This window comes from Solanum dulcamara, chromosome 8 (genome assembly GCF_947179165.1).
Source record: "Solanum dulcamara chromosome 8, daSolDulc1.2, whole genome shotgun sequence".
Classification (NCBI taxonomy): domain Eukaryota; kingdom Viridiplantae; phylum Streptophyta; class Magnoliopsida; order Solanales; family Solanaceae; genus Solanum; species Solanum dulcamara.
The window spans coordinates 38,836,257-38,852,998 of record NC_077244.1 but is presented as its reverse complement, the minus strand read 5'-3'; the positions used below and the strand labels follow the sequence as shown (position 1 = coordinate 38,852,998).

Here is a 16,742-nt window from a genome sequence, read left to right as displayed (position 1 = left end):
ACATGTGATCACCACATCAGACCCCTTAACCTCGGTCATGCTCGAAATGGCATAAAATTGAGCCTTGTCATCCTAGAAAGACACCTCCCTACCTGGATGCACTGCTCTTTGACCTGCATTACCACTACTTCAGCCTCTACGACCTTTCGGATTTTCTCCTCACCCATCTTGTAGACGTCCTCTACCATTACTGCCTTCGCTTGTCAGTACCACCACTCTAGTTTATTGCGGCACTGAATAAGTCCCATGAGGGTGGGAGCACTCTCTCCTCATATGTCCTGGCTCTCCACAATTAAAAGATTCACGCTCAAGATATGGTCTACTGCCTGGCAAGAAAGAGGCTCACTGACCCTTCTAGGCTAGGTGCTATTGTGGAGTACTTGAAAATTTACCTGTAGAAGCGGGCATCATTGACTGGATTGGTCATTCTGTAATTGTCGGCCTGCCTAACCCCTTAGAATAGGATCTCTAGAAGTTACCTACATTTTTGGACTTCTTAGCCAAAGCCTTGTCCTGCCCATTCTGTCGTACTCCTTCTACCTTTTTCAGGAAGTCTATCACTTAATTAAATTCTTACCTGAAAAGGTCATATGAACAGGCAATATCTGTAACTTGAGATTTAATAATATTATAAACAATTGGATCCTTTCCTCCTCTATAGTCACCATCTGATTAGTATACCTGGACAATACGTGAAACTTGGCCTCATATGCAACAACAGTCATTCTATCCTATTCTAAGGACATAAACTCATCTTTCTTGCGATCTTTTAAGGTCTGGGGTACATACTTTTCCATAAATAGAGCATGGAACTGGAACCAAATAAGTAGGGGAAAAACTGGTGAGCGACACTCCACACAGGCCCTCCACCACTGTTTGGCTTCACCTAGCAGCTGGAAGGTCAATAACTCAACCTCATATTGGTGGACTATGCCCAACTTGTGCAGCTTCTCATAAATGTCAAGGATGAACTCATAAGCATCCTCACTTTTGGAAACGTAGAAGATTGGGGGCTTAAGCTTCAAAATTTTGGTCAACATATCATGCTCAATGTTGGTCATCACTGGGCCCAAAAGTGAAAGCTGAAGGCATCAATGCCTAACACTCTATCTGTCTGAGGAACTGCAGTACCAAATGGGTGAGCAACTAGAGTTGGTGCTACGGGCATTGTGGGAATGGCTCCAGTACCATACAACCCATTCAAGAAAGCCATAATCTACTGAGCTAATATTGGGTCCAAAGGGGGGAGACCAACAACCCTAGCTTGGGTGTCCTCCACCTCTACAACAGTCTCACCTTCCTCAACCTCTACATTCCTATCTACCTTATTCTGAGGTGTGGTAGGGGTTTGTTCTCTTGGCATATCCTTAATTAGAGCTTCACCCTTGGCGGGCGTTGCTATTCCTCGGCCTCGACCACTTCCCCTTCTCCTCCAACTCCTACCTCGGTCGTGTCCACTTACGGTTGTCTCCCCTTCTAGATCGATGGGAGCTACAGGTCGAAAACCATTGTAAAAATTATTAACCATCTGTGAAAAAGAGAGTGAAAGAGATTAGATACCAATTTGAATCGACAGATACCAATTAGAATTAGGTTAAAGATCGAAGGAAAGAAGATAGATAATTTTTTCCTAAAGTAATATAGCCTCTCGAAGAAAAGTACAGACGTCTCTGTACCATTCTACAAGACTCTACTAGACTCATTTTGATATAATAAGATTAATGAACCTAGGGCTCTGATACCAACTTTGTGATGAACCTGCCCCGCCGTGATTGACACTCACTCTAAAACTCTGGTGGGAGAACCATCAATACAATACAACTAAATAATAATCATTTCAACAATATTTAAAGATACAATTGTAGGTTTAAATAACAGTTTAAAAAGAATGAGTCTCAATAAACTCAGTAAGTTAACAAAACCAGAATAAGTAGTGCGAAAATTCAACACCTAGGACCTGAAAGTCATTATACCAAAGCTTCTATCAATAAGTCTAAGGATTGGGATGCAATCCCGATATCAAACATAAAGAAACAAGAATCTAAGGTCAAAGTCCTAAAGGAAGGACCAAGATAGAGAAAAGCTCATGGTAGCCTGAAAGAAATGGCTCACCCTTGAACTGTGACAAATTAATGATCTTCTATGCGAGGTCTCTCAAACAACCACCTGAAGATGCACTGTACTCAACAAATAAAGAGCAAGTGCAGTATCAGTACACAAAATAATGGTGTACTGATAGGCTCATGCAACTATTCACGTAAATGAGATATGGACAAGTAACCACAACACCGTAAACATACATATATAGAATACCTTACCACTTATCATTTCATGAATATTAAATTTACATATACACATGTTAACAGTCTCAGTTTTAACGCACATTTAAGGGTGGTTCTCTTATGGAACATGCACTTTATCAACATGACACCCAGTCCAAGTTGTGTCAAACGTGACATCCGATCCAAATACGTATCGGTATGTGACATCCGATCCAATTATGCATCGAAATGTGACACATGATCCATACAAACACAGCACAATCACAAATACCGTGTATATTTCAACAGTCATTATTACCAAGAATGGATTCATTACATGTCATTGACAATAAACAGTCATTTCACATGGTTCAATTTATCTTTCCCTATTCACATACATATATGCATATAGTTAAAGAAGTTAACAAGTACATATGACATATACGGGAAGATAAAACTATCACCTATCTCAAAATCAAGCTTTTGAAAACTCTAAACTACTGGAACTTTCCCTTTCCTAGTTCATTCGGCTTGTTCTTGGTCTAAACACAGTCACACATATAGAAAGGATTAATAAAATAACTTAATTTATCTGAATTATAATAATATTCCAACACTTGGCCACACCTATGATCCTAATGCCCAATTAGGATTTTTTCCACCATAAATTTCAAGCCAAAACCCTCCCCCAATGATGATCAACTATGATTCTAAGTTCTAAGAATCAAATTACAAAGTACAGGAGTATTTAACTTAACTTTGGTGCAACAATGGATGGAAAACTAAAAGGGATAGCCCTAGTTCGTCTTTTTCCTCTCCAAAAATGAGAAGTGTAAAAAAATAAAATTTTTGGGACTTTTCTCGTGTTAAATCACAACTGTCCTGCCACAGTAGGACCATTCTGCTATAGCGGCCCCACCCTAGTGGGATTAACCCCGCTCTAGCAGGATCCATAGAGAGAGAATCTCTGTGTTTGAGTCCCAAGCTTCCCATTTTACAATACACCCTCATCCCATGACATTCTAACATCTATACTTCACGCCAATTTAAATTTAGTAGTTTTACTCGTACGAATATGATTTTGTGAAGCCTTACAAGATCCATATCATCTTGGATATCAACTCAATCAATCAAAATAAAAATTAAATCCCTCATACATTACCAGATTACCCTAGACCTCACGTAACTCAGATTTCATCTAAGTCTGGCCTAGGCTCAATATTTTCAAGTCACAACCCGAAAGTTTTATAGACTGATTTCCTTTTCCATTATGACATAGACAGGTTGTTATATTTTGAAAGAAAGAAAACTTTTGCCTCTGGTTGATAGTGGAATCAATTATGAGTTGTGGTTGTATATAGAGTCTTTTACTTTGAGTCTTTTATTTTTATGTTTTGAGTCTTAGTGTGTAGTTATGCATATCCTATATTATGTATGGACGAGTGTCAATCTTATACTTTGTGACTACTTTCCTTGAGGACAAACAATAGTTCAAGTGCGGAGGTTTGATGAGTTAGTATGTTACCAACTTATTAGACTCATATTCATGAATTATTTCTATGCTTTAATTCTATTTAAGGGGATTTTAAGCCCTAGTTCTCTTATATGGAGTCATTTCTTGGAAAATAAAGTTTAAAAAATTTGAATTTTTAAATTTACTAAATATAATGGTGGACGAACCAATGTCTAGCAGGAGACAATCAACATCTTGTCGGCCTACTGTCAGTTGGCATTGGAGGAAACTATCTAGAGCACCGTCGGTTAACTAGCACTAAATAATCCATATTCATTTTTTGCTAATCCAAGTGTAGGTGCGACTAAAAGAATATACACTCAAGTGGTGTTGCAATCGGCACAGAACAATTCTAAACTCACATTTAGCTGGTTTTATGCAACTTAAAGAAATAAGCACAAGGGTTAAAATGTACTTGATGTTGAAAGTGCTTCATTTGTAAGGTTTCAAGAACAATATTGAGAATTGTGTAATTATGTACTCTTATCTTCTTCCCAATCGGGAATAGTTTGGATAATTTTGAATAGTTTTGATAGAAAATAGAGATAGAAAGTAGTTAATAAAGTTCTTACTTGAAAGAGGAGAAAACTCAGATTGTGTGCATCTCCAAACTTGGATTTCACTTTTGGATATTAATTTTGCTTGAAATAGAGTATTCCTTTATGGGTGTAATCTCTATTTCTCATGAGTAGCTAAATTTGTACCTAGGGGTGTGTGTGCAAGATGCAGGCATAAAACCCAATGGGTGTTGATTGATTAGCTCTAAAGGTGGTTGTTATGCATGGATCTGCTATTGTCTTGAAGTTTTAATCTTTAAATTAGTGGTTGCAAATATTGGTCGAACTCTCTAACACTATTTTGGCATGAGAAAGCAAAATAGAGTTGGGTAAGACTTCATTAGTGAGGACTTGTTAAATTAGTCGTTGGATAAGAGCTAGGAATAGTCTAATCTGACTAATTTCTCATTTAAGGGTAGAGATAGAGATAGTATACTTGCTCAAACAATGTTTAGTGTTTTGATTTTTATGTATTGGAGTTCGAGATAATCCAAGAGATATATGTTTGATAGTTTGAGAGAATATCGAATATAGCCTCTAGACCAAACTGTCACGACCCAACCCCGTAGGCCGTGACTGGTGCTCGATTTGAGCACCCAAACATACCCTTACCCCAAATTAGCATGTTAGTCAAGAAAACATAGGTAGTAATTAGGAAAGATCACTAAATAGATCACAAAAATAGATATAGGCACGAGGGTCGATAGACCATCATGAAACAAACAAAATCCAAGACATATGTACAAAACCCACAACATAACTCTGTCTACAGACCTCTAAAGATGATAGCATAGTTATAAGATGGGACAGGGCCCCGTCGTACCCCTGACCAACATATCCAAATATACAAAGATAAAGTCAGTACCAAAATACAAGCTCCGAACAAGAGAGCACTATCAATAACACAGCAGATGTCCTAAACTGGCGGATCAGCAAATCAAACTTCGGTACCTGCGGGCATATAACGCAGCCCCCGAAGAAAGGGGGTCAGTACGAAAAAATGTACCGAATATGTAAGGCATGGATTATACTAGATAAAATCATAATCTGAATAGTATGTACAGAATACAAAATAAATGTTCAGTATTTCAATATGCTTATCATAATCTCAAATCATATATGCAAAAACATATGCCATATTCGGACCCATTATGGGATTCGGTGAACAAAATGTGGTCGCCTCCCATCGTCGGCGCCACGGCACAGCATAACACCAGAGTAGGAAATATCTCTGTAACAAATCATATCATATCAGATGACATATCAAATCATATCGGATCATATCATATCGGATTATATCATATCCCAAACATAGGTGTACATGGCACAGCATAACTCCATGACATAACATACACCACCCCATGTACATGTCATACCTGCCCCCTCACGTCGGGACACGGCGAACAATGTAGAGAAATACGCACGAAAATATATCCTGGCCCAAGCTTAGTGAAAGAGTGGTTACAGTATACACGAGTGGAGTAGTGAGAAACTAAATGCAATTTAAAATTTAAAATATTTATACAAACTCGATAGCATGGTTTTGATAACAGGTCATATATAAAAGAACTTGAATACTAATAGTAGCGCAAATCTTTCCAACATCAAGATAGTCTATGTCAAAATAGTTTTTGGAATCGTCTCCATATTTCAAAATATATTACGGAACTTAACGGAATAATTAGTCGTATAATATTCGGAAGAGTAGCAAAAAATTTCTCTCAAATACTACCTAACATAAGCACGGAATAACAAAGAAAAATTCAGAATAGTGGGACCCACCTCGGTCAAATGAGGTGGCGTATACAAATTAGGTGCGTTAAACTTCATAACGTCATTTATAAGAGTTTTAAGGTAGTCGGAATTCATTTGTGCTAAATCTAGAAGTTTAGACAATTTTTCAAAAAATATTCATACATGCCTAATTCAATTCTATTGAATAGAAAAGGGGATATTTTGAGCGTCGATTCCGAAGAATAGAGTGATCCCCGAGGCTCGTATCCGCTCCTATAACATCTAGGACATGCCAAGTGAAGAAAAGGTAAAGCTTTACATACCTTATCGGCTTTTTACGGTTGTCCAACTTTAATTCCCGTTTCCATCAAAATCTACAATTGGTCACATTTACCAATTACTATTCATAAGACTTTAAGAATTCAATTTTTCCAATACTTGTCTACAAAAATTTCGGCAGCATCTCCCCTATATATATGACAACCTCGAGATTATAACTCGGCCACAATATCAACAACCAAGCCAACAACAACACCAATACCATCAATAATTAATTTAAATACACTATAACATAAATTGGTTTCTTTTCAACTAGTGCAACAACTTTCAACCAAACTTTGCATTTTTAAGTAAATATGAATATTTCATGTCCATAATTAATTTCAACTCATTCCAACATAGGTGAAAAATATTCCAAATAAGCTACCCAATTTTCATCAATTCCATATTTCACTCAAAAATTTCATAAATACAACAGAATATTATAATTCATTTTCTTCTTTCAACTTCATACTCAAATTCATTTCCTTCTTTCAACTTCATAATCAACAACAACAATCCATACTTGAACAACTTTACTTCCATAATATTATAAAATCATACTAAAAATACATAATTCCCTACAATCCATTTTAATACCAACTTAAACCATTTAAGCTTTCCTTTTGTTCCAAGAATCACAACAATAATTAACAAGCTATACAACCTTAATTTTTCCCATCTCATCACCTAACCCATATTTCCAACTTCAATTAATTTCATCCAACTTCCATTTTCAACATCAAATATTTATCATACTACTATTCAAATACTACACCAAAAATACTACACAAAAATTGAGTAAATCTTACTCATATAAAAATATGTATATATGGCACCATATTACCATACAAACTTTCATATTTCCTTAAATTCTACACACCCCTACTTACTACAACATCAACAAACTTCATAACACAAAGAAATTGGATTAATTCTTACCTTTTCCTTCTAACTTCTTCACTTAACCAAAGCTTCAAATCAACCAAACAAGCCTTCTATCTTCCAAAATAAGTTTACCATGTTATAAAGGACCCTTGATATAGTAGGAATACTAAGAGAAAGTAATTTTTGGGATGAAATTTCAAGAAGTTATGTTTTCCTAGCCTTGGCCGAACTCTCTCTTATTTTTCCTTAGTGTTTTTGGCTCCTCTATCTTCTTCCAATTCTCTTGAACATTCTAGGAGTTGGAAGATATAAGACCCTTAGATGAAATTACCATTTTGCCCCTCACCTTTTCTAATATTCCCAAGTTGAAATTCCAATTTTGTCCTTAACCTTTTGTAGTATTTCCATATGTGAAATTCCAATTTTACCCTTAAACTTTTTATAGTATTTCCACATGAGAAATTCCGATTTTACCCTTAAACTTTTCCAATATTTCCACATCCCAATTTAGTCATAAGAATTTTGTATCCAACAAAATCCAACATAGCCTTGTTACCATTATCCCCAAAATGTCGTAATGTGGAAAAATACGGGTTATAACACAAACGCTATTCATGTATTATCCAATTTGAATTTGATTTATCTTTGTCTATTGTGTTGAAACTCCATCACAATGCACACACCTTTAGTCATTTCCTATCTTGGTGAAAACTCATTTGTGCTAACTTCTTCCAATTGATACTTTTGATTGATCAATTTTATGTTCCCTAAATTCTCCCATTTCTATGTATACTTGTTGGAGAATACATAGTGCTCGTCTGTATTGAGTTGATAGATCAATTGAAGTGTAATCCTTTCGATCGGTCCTTTTGGTTCTACCTCAGCCTCATACATTGAGTATTGTTTTTGCATATGACTGTCTATGCCTTAATACACCCCAAATATTATTAAGATAAAAAAAATACTAAATAAAATATTTGTAAAGATTATGAAAACTTTTCAGTTCAAGAGTAAAAAATTGATATTTGGTTGAGAGAGAGAGAGAGAGAGACGCTGGTAAAAAATAGATCTTATTAAATGAGTCAGAATGTTATTAAGACTCTGCTACATACCTAATTCATTCAAATCTTTTCAAATCCATTAAGAAGTTTTTTAAAACTAGAAAAATATGGTCTTAATGAGTTGAATCGAATGATTAAGATTCAGACATAAAAATAAAACATACTTAATGGGCTGAATCTGAATGATTAAGATTCAGACCTTTATTAAATGCAAACAAATGAGGCCTAAGTATTTTTTAGATAAATTTAAAGGGATAGTTTCAAATATATACAATAAAGTAATTAGTTTACAAAAAATATAGTCATGTTTTTTATTTACGTAAACATTAGTCAAAAGTCATAGAAAATATACAGTGACTACACATTATGATACACTCAAAAATCTAACTATAGTTTACTTATACATGAGCTATACACTGACTATATTAGAGTCCGGAGCCAAAATGATTTTTTTTTTACAAAAAATCCAAAAGAGTAAATGATTTTGGGATCATACCAAAAGGAAAAAATTGCATGGCCCCATGCGACTTGCCCTTTTTTATTTGACTCCGTTAGTCAAACTTTAAGAGTAAGTGGCATTGGGCCATGCGACTTACCCTTAAAGTTTGTGGGTCCCTGCTCCTTCTTCCCACCTCCACCCCCATCCCACGCCCAACCCCAAAATATTTTTTTATAAATTAGTTTTTATTTAGTTTCATTTTTATGTTTTAGTTATACTCTTTTATTTTTTCGATTGAATTAAGCAAGTTAGTGTTGAAAAAATAGATCTAACTTACATAAATTGAAATTGTATTTCATTTAAATTATTTTCATAAAATTATTAGTTTTTAAAGTAATCAAAATCATCGTTAATTTATTTATAGTACGGAGAAAAAAATTCTTGCTATAATTAAAATAAATGTTATTATATTTTAAATTATTACTTATTGTGATTTACAGTTATTTTATTTTCTTTTCAAAAAAATAATTTAAAATTAGGGTAACTAGTAATTTAAAATTAATTATCTATTTGTTACATATTTGAAAACTACGTAAAAAATACTAATTATTATAACTATCATACTATAATATATTTAATTATAATATATGGACAATGCAATTTTATTAGACACTTTATTTATTATAGCCTTATACATCTTTATACTAATATATATTAACAATGACTATGTCATTAACTAATACTCCATATGGATGAAGACTAATAAACAAATCAAAATGACGTCGTGAATGATAATATTAAAAAAACTAACATTTCTTTTATTTCCTAATTTTACTTATATAAAAGCCATGATTTCACATGATCTATATTATAGAAGACATGGCATCAACATGGTTGTTTAGGTGACAATTAAAAATTGCATTGAGGGAAATTTTGATAAGAATTTGCACGTACCGTCTTTGTGGCGACGTAACCATTTTTAAAAAAGGCTAAGGTGCAATTTGGTCATTGCATCACATGGTACGTTGCATTTCAACATCTATAGTATGTTACTAATTATAGTAGCAAATAGATAACTAATTTTAAATTACTAGTTACCCTAATTTTAAATTACTTTTTTGAAAAGAAAGTTAATAAAATAACTATAAATCACAATTATTAATAATTTAAAATACAATAACAAATATTTTATTTATAGCAAGTTTTTTTTCTCCGTACAATAAAAAATTAACGATAATATTAATTACTTTTAAAAAATAATAATTTTATGAAAATAATTTAAATGAAATACAATTTCAATTTATGTAAGTTAGATCTACTCCTTCAACAGTAACTTGATTAATTCAATCAAAAAAATAAAACAATATAAAATAAAACATAAAAATAAAACTATATAAAAGTAAAAACTAATTTATAAAAAATATTTTGGGGTTGGGGGTGGGCAATGGGGTGGAGTGGGACGAAGGAGCAAGGCCCCACAAACTTTGAGGGTAAGTTGCATGACCCCATGTGAGTCGCATGGGGCCATGCGACTTACCCTTAAAGTTTGACGTTAAATGAAAAAAGGCAAATCGCATGGGGTCATGCGTTTTTGCTCTTTTGGTATGATCCCAAAATTATTTACACTTTTGGAATTTTTACAAAAAAAAATTATCCTTTTGACTCCGGATTCGACTATATATTACGATACACTCAAAAAATTGAATATAACTTAATTATACATGAAGTATACATTGACTATACAAAAAGTATACACTGACTATTCAATCCCAACTAACTCAAAATTTCTTCTAGACAGTCCCAAATTTTAGATATAAAATCATCTTGATATTTCGAATCTTTTGATATATAATTTGTTTGAAACGATTCACTTTGCGATATGTTAAATTTTTCATCAAGCTTTAAAACTTTAATGGCTGATTGATCACGGAAGAAGAAGGAAGGAAAATTGAAAGCAACAAGGAGAAAAAGAATAAGGAGGAAGAGGAGAAGGAAGGAAGGAAGAAACCATTAATGGCTAAAGTGTAATGAAGAAGAAAAAGTAGATTCAATAAGTTTAGGTAATTTTAAAAAGTTGGACCAATTTTCTCGTAAATAAAATGACGGAGTAGCCATTTTGCGTAATTATCCCAAATTTAAAAGGCAAATTATATATTTTCCCTATTAAGTTTTAATAATACAAATAAATGAAGAATAAAGTGCTCAAAAGATTTGGTCATTTGAATGCTGAAATGAAAACGAGGAGGGAGTGTGAATGTTATATTTTTGAACTTTTGGGGCAAACTGAAATATAAAACCATATGGAAGATCTCTCGGCGCTCTCCTAAAATTCAAATTAGGTCTGTGTTGGATACCAATCTTTGCTCTCCCAGTGGAGTTTCTCTTTCGAATTCCAATGTCTTTAATGTACAATGACCTCTTCTCTTCTCTGATTTCTGATATCAAATCCTACAACGGCAAAGACCCTCTTCTCCCTTGGCTCCGGTAAGCATCCATCAAACAAGACTCTAAATTCTTTTGAATCCATTTTTCTAACTTCCCATTATTATTTTGGTTTGATAGAGGAATAAAGAAAATGAAAGAGTCACTTCCTCCGCAGCTGCTCAAGGAGAAACTCCCAAGATTTCTTCAGAAATGTGCACAGACTTTTGAGACCGATCGCCGTTATGCTAATGATATGCGTTATCTTCGAGTCTGGTTACAACTGGTAACTTTATTTTTTGTTTGTTGCTGAACTGGATCATTCTTTCGATTGGACTGTATGTATTCTTTTCCTAAAATGTAATGAAACTATTTGTCCTATCTGAATTTATTGAAGAAAATATATTGGTTATACCTTGCAAATATTAATAATTTAGAGAAATGAACAATTTCATTGATTTGCTTTACATTTTGAGTCATTAACTATACTCTCATTTGCATTTGTTTTTTGTTTTTGTTTATGTAGATGGACTTTGTGCATGACCCAAAATCGGTACTTAAAACCATGGAGTCGAATCGTATCGGGATGAAAAAGTCTCTGTTTTACCAAGCATATGCCCTTTATTATGAAAAGATTAAAAAGTTTGAGGCTGCAGAGAAGATGTACCAATTGGGCGTGCAGAAGTAAGTAACTAATAGCTAGTTGTGATTTTAAATTTATTGAGTTATTAGTTTTAAGAACCTTTACTTAACATTCTTTTTGCATCCAAATCTTCTATTATTATAGAAATACAGCGACAGAGTTGTGGTCAAATGCTGTGTATTGATCATTTCTTATTCAGTTCAATTGACATTCCAAATTGTTGTTACACTTAAATGAAAAAGATGATTTTCATTTGTTTAGGGGTATCTCAAGAGAAGGGGAGCCTTGGAGCAACGGTAAAGTTGTCTTTGTGTGACTAGTAGGTCATGGGTTTGAGTGGTGGAAGCAGTCACTAATGCTTGCATTAGGGTAGATTGTCTACATCACGCTCCTCCGAGTGCGGCCCTTCCCCGGGCCATGCTAACACAACATGCTTTGTGCATTGGGCTGCCCCTATTTCTTAGGGTATCTCAAGTCATATTACTCTCTAGGGATATGTTAACCCTTTAAGTAAATTTTGTTCATTTTGTCATATTTAGTAAAGGTTAATTATCCTTTCAAAAGTGCAATGCAAATTTAAACGTAGGGTGCAAACCAAATGTAACCCTCAGCCAAATTGATTATCCTATTTGTACACACTTTCTCCTTGAGTTATGGATATTACCATGCTCTTGAATGTCTGGTAATAGTTTCTTTCCTATGGCCAATTTCGGGACGTGATCAAGCAGTATTAGTGCAGATGCATGTCTTTGCACCATTAGTTTTGGTAATTTAAGTTGATTCACTTTACTTGCTTCATAGGAAATTATCTGAACTTTCTTGTATGAAGTTGCTACATTGTGTGTTTTTTGATATATGTTTTCAAATTCAAAAGCAGTGTTGTTCCCTAGAGCTATTTAGAAGAGAAGTGCCATCAGGTACCCATGTTTTTTTTACTCCTTTTCCCTTCATGACTTAGGGATATATGTACGGCTTTCCTTTATTTGTATGAATTTTCTTTCTATTAATGCTTTTTAATCGCAGAGCCCTGTTATCAGATTATCTAATCTTTTAATCCTGGTAAATTATGGAATCCTTTTTTTTAATCATTATCTGCTTGCAACAACTTAGCTAGGCGACAGCCCTTATCCCCTTGCTAACTTATTTGAATAGTGTGACCTGGTTTATGTTGGTTATGTCTTTTTCCACTAAATGCATGAAGGACGGTTCTGGAAACAAGTGGTTTCAAACGCTGCTTAACAGATTTCTGTTTCATTCTTCAATGAACAGGCTTGCCGAGCCACTTGATGAGTTACATAAGTCATATGAGCAGTTCCTTCATCGCATGGAGCAGCGTAAGAATAAGAGGATGCAGGTTGATTACAATGGTCATATTGTCTACCAAATGTCTTCCTTTTGTTTATATGAGCCATTAATTGATTATAGGAATATGTTCTGCAGCGCCAGGAAGGAAAAAATAAAATATCTTCTTTTGGTGCTAAAAACATCATTTTGAAGAACAACGAGACTAGGGAAAATAATGAGAATTTAAGTGGAAATGAAAGCAATCCTGTCATCAGCAAGGATCAGTTACCCAATGCACGATCCAAGCATTTAAATATGAAAAATGAGGTTGCCATTTCACAAGGCTCCAGGAGAGAGTCACAAGTGAACAAAACTACTCATAGTGGTCCAGCCCTTCAGAAGGAACTCAGGATTGGCCTCAGTCAAAATATTCATGTTGGAGACACTACAGAAACAGATAGACGCCGAAATTTTACTGGTGAAGACACAGTTGTAGTTAAATTTGTTGGTAATGCCATTGTTGGGAAGTCTGATGTCGAAGATGCACGACATCATGGTCTGGTGGAACCTACCGTTAATACAAAGGAGGCCATACATGCAATTAATAGCATGTTTCGAGAGCCATTAGAGCCATCTCTTGCTGGAAAACATTTGCGTAGAAACCAGCCAAAAGTTGATCAGATATCAAACAATGGTTTTGAGGTATTTATTGACGAAAACACTGATAGTGCTGTTGGATCTTTTCACCAAGCCTTGGCAAATGGTGCATCAGTGCCCCAAAGCACAAGACTTGACACTCAAGAGCCCATGCAGGAGCCATTTCAGATATATATTGATGATGACGACCCCAATGATTTGATGGAGGGAGTTCATGAACTGGATAAATTAGATATGGGTAACTTAAACAATTTGACTGGATGTACTATTGAAGATGGAAACGTTAAAGGTTTTGTGTTTCCTAGTCCAACTGATGTTACATCAGAATATTCTAGAGATCCAAATGTTGAAAGGCCGCCTCAAGTAAGACTCCGTAGGGAGGACACAGTTGTATACAAATTTGTTGGTTCCACCATTTCAGAAGAATCAGCCGTTGAAAATGTTTGCCATCATGGCCTTGTAGAACCAACAATTAACTTGAAGGAGGCTATGGATGATATTAATAGCATGTTCGGACGGCCAATTGAGTTTACAAGGAAAAGGAAACCGAAGAAACAGGGATTAGCACCTAAGACGGAGAGAGATAACAGTAGGTTCTTGATACTTCCAGATGATGAGCCACACCATCAACCTAAGAGTTCCCTGCCAACTTCATCGTCAAAAAGGGATAATGACTTGTTTGAGAAAACCGTGTGCACAAAGGAGGCTATGGATGAGATAAATAAAATGTTTGCGATGCCATTGGATTTCTAAGACGCTGGTAAACTCTTAATTTTTTCTTTCAAGCTAGTAATTTCTTCTTTTTTATCTTTTAAAATATATAGAGAGTTTGAGTTTTTTGACTGGTTTTGTTTTCCATTGCGTCCTGACTAAATTTTGAGACATGGGAGATGGATCTGACACATCTAATTTGGTCATATTTATGTTGAAGTTTGAGATCTTACAGTACAAACTTATAGAGAGAGAGAGAGAGGAGAGTCAATTAGGAAATGAGCAAAATATTGCTTGCAATGTGAAGAATGTTGCACAATTGGCTTACAGAGAAAATGAAAATGTATACTCAAGACTCTTGGGAAAGCATAAAACGAGTAAAAGATCAAAAGATAAAAGTACATGGTGGAAATCAATTAATATTCTGGCTTAGGAGGGCAGTAAGCTGGTCGGAAAGCGAAGGGGCCTGCAGCATAAATTACAGCCTCATAATTACTTCGCCTCAATGTTTTGTCTAAAAATCGGAGTCGAGCACCGGTGATTCCATAGTTGACATTAGTGAACACATCGCAGTTTTCCAGAGGAGAGTCGACCAGTTTTACACGGCATGAATGTAGAGGATGGTCAAGATAAGAATGCCCCATTTTGAAGCCATCCAGCTGTGCAAACAAGTAGCCATTTTCATCTGTTTTAAATGCCTTGTAGAAGCTCACTCTTTTCATGTAATTTTTGCAGATAACACTAACTTTAGCTGCTGCAATGGGCTTAGCTCCTGACAGAGACCAAGATCCATAGTTATCACAGCTCTGGCAGTAGACCATGCCTTCAACCACCAATTGGGCAGTCTTTTCTACAGACTTCGTTCGCACATTGTCATAGGCGGTTATCAGTGGAAAGGCTAATGCAAGGAGCAAGGAAAAGATCAGGACAAGTTGGCTGCTTGCCATCTTCTTGAAAAGATGTCGTTGAGCTTATGTTAGTTTTGGAATGTGATTCTGCTTTGAATTTAAGTTCATTTGAGTTAGATTCCTATATATAGTTTTTGGCATCGTTTTGTCACTAATGTTGTCAAGAACGTGAATGCTACTAAACCACATTTGTTGAATGAGTATTGATCCTCAATTGTTTCAAGACGTGATGACCATCTTCAAAAGTTGATACATTGTATAATAGTTTATGAGTGTCAATGCCTTATGCCCGCCTAGATTCTTCTACGTGCAAACAACTTACCCCTCCTCTAACGTGGTAGGTTATGTGACCCCAACCTACTTGAAAATTTTGTGAGAAGGGCCAGGATTACCATTATAGTTATCTCATCCCAAGTGTTATACCAGTAAAAGGAAATATTGCTTCATTCGTATTCCGTAAAGTTTATCAAATTAATGGACTCTTACTATCACAAATTCAATATTGATTTCAAAATACATGATTAATACTGGAAAAGTTTAATAAAAAATAATGCTTATTATTCAATTGGTCAACATGTGTATCCGTATGTTTGACCTTTTTCCAGAATTAAAAAAAAGAATGAAATTTCTGAATTAAGAAAAGTTAAATGTGATTTCATGTTACTTTTGCTGCTAGTCCCTCAATCTCAAGAAGTGAAATACGGCATTTTGTCGGAATTGGTTTAACATGATGTCCTGTCAATTGTCAAATTATTGTTTTCGAATTCTCGGAGCTGGCGAAAATGAGGGAGTTCAGCATGAAATAGGGATATTTTGGTTCGCCTATAAATGATGCAAGATTACAAATGCAAGTATTGTTCATATTGCGAATAAACAATAGTACGAGATTGTTATTTGCTGTGACATATATATATTTACCAGGATAGTAGTGCAGTGGTGGGACTACTTCACTCTTAACTAGGCTTCGGGTTTAAGCCTTAGGTATGAAGAAATTTTACTGGGAACGTCACCCCCGAATGAACTCTGCAGTGTGTGACTCGAATTTAGTCGAGCCTCCAATACGGGCTCCGGACATCGAGTGGAAAATAAAAAATAAAAAGAGAGAATTGTTATTTGCTAAATAATGTTGTAGTGATTTTTAAAATTTTTTGGATAATATTGTTTTATACAGTTACAGACATAGAGGCTGTTGCTTTGTTACTAGTGATGGTATATAAGTAGCAAACACAGGCTAACTTATCATAAATAGTTCTAAAAACTAATTTAGTAGAAGTCATCCCTTCTTGGTTTACTTTAATCAGAGGTATGACAGAATTTGGTGGGGTTAGCATAGTAGCTTTTGTGGAC

General features: G+C 34.9%; 2 protein-coding genes and 1 long non-coding RNA gene across 3 annotated transcripts; 1 reads left to right on the top strand and 2 right to left on the bottom strand.

Moving 5' to 3' along the window:
• Window positions 1–5,035: 5,035 nt before the first annotated feature.
• LOC129900921 (uncharacterized) lies at window positions 5,036–7,531 on the bottom strand. The gene is made up of 3 exons (XR_008769727.1): window positions 7,326–7,531; window positions 6,389–6,439; window positions 5,036–5,282 (listed from the first exon to the last, which is right to left on the bottom strand). It is a non-coding gene; the product is annotated as an uncharacterized LOC129900921 (long non-coding RNA).
• A 3,501-nt stretch (window positions 7,532–11,032) lies between these two features.
• On the top strand, window positions 11,033–15,313 carry LOC129901753 (uncharacterized). Its single transcript, XM_055977013.1, has 6 exons — window positions 11,033–11,255; window positions 11,334–11,478; window positions 11,719–11,876; window positions 13,105–13,189; window positions 13,276–14,536; window positions 15,223–15,313. Exons 1-5 carry the CDS (start codon window positions 11,167–11,169, stop codon window positions 14,527–14,529), a joined length of 1,731 nt encoding a protein of 576 aa, XP_055832988.1. The 5' UTR covers window positions 11,033–11,166; the 3' UTR covers window positions 14,530–14,536; window positions 15,223–15,313.
• Window positions 14,579–15,683, bottom strand: LOC129901754 (non-classical arabinogalactan protein 30-like). The gene has a single exon (XM_055977014.1). It carries the CDS (start codon window positions 15,432–15,434, stop codon window positions 14,904–14,906), a length of 531 nt encoding a protein of 176 aa, XP_055832989.1. The 5' UTR covers window positions 15,435–15,683; the 3' UTR covers window positions 14,579–14,903.
• Window positions 15,684–16,742: the final 1,059 nt, after the last annotated feature.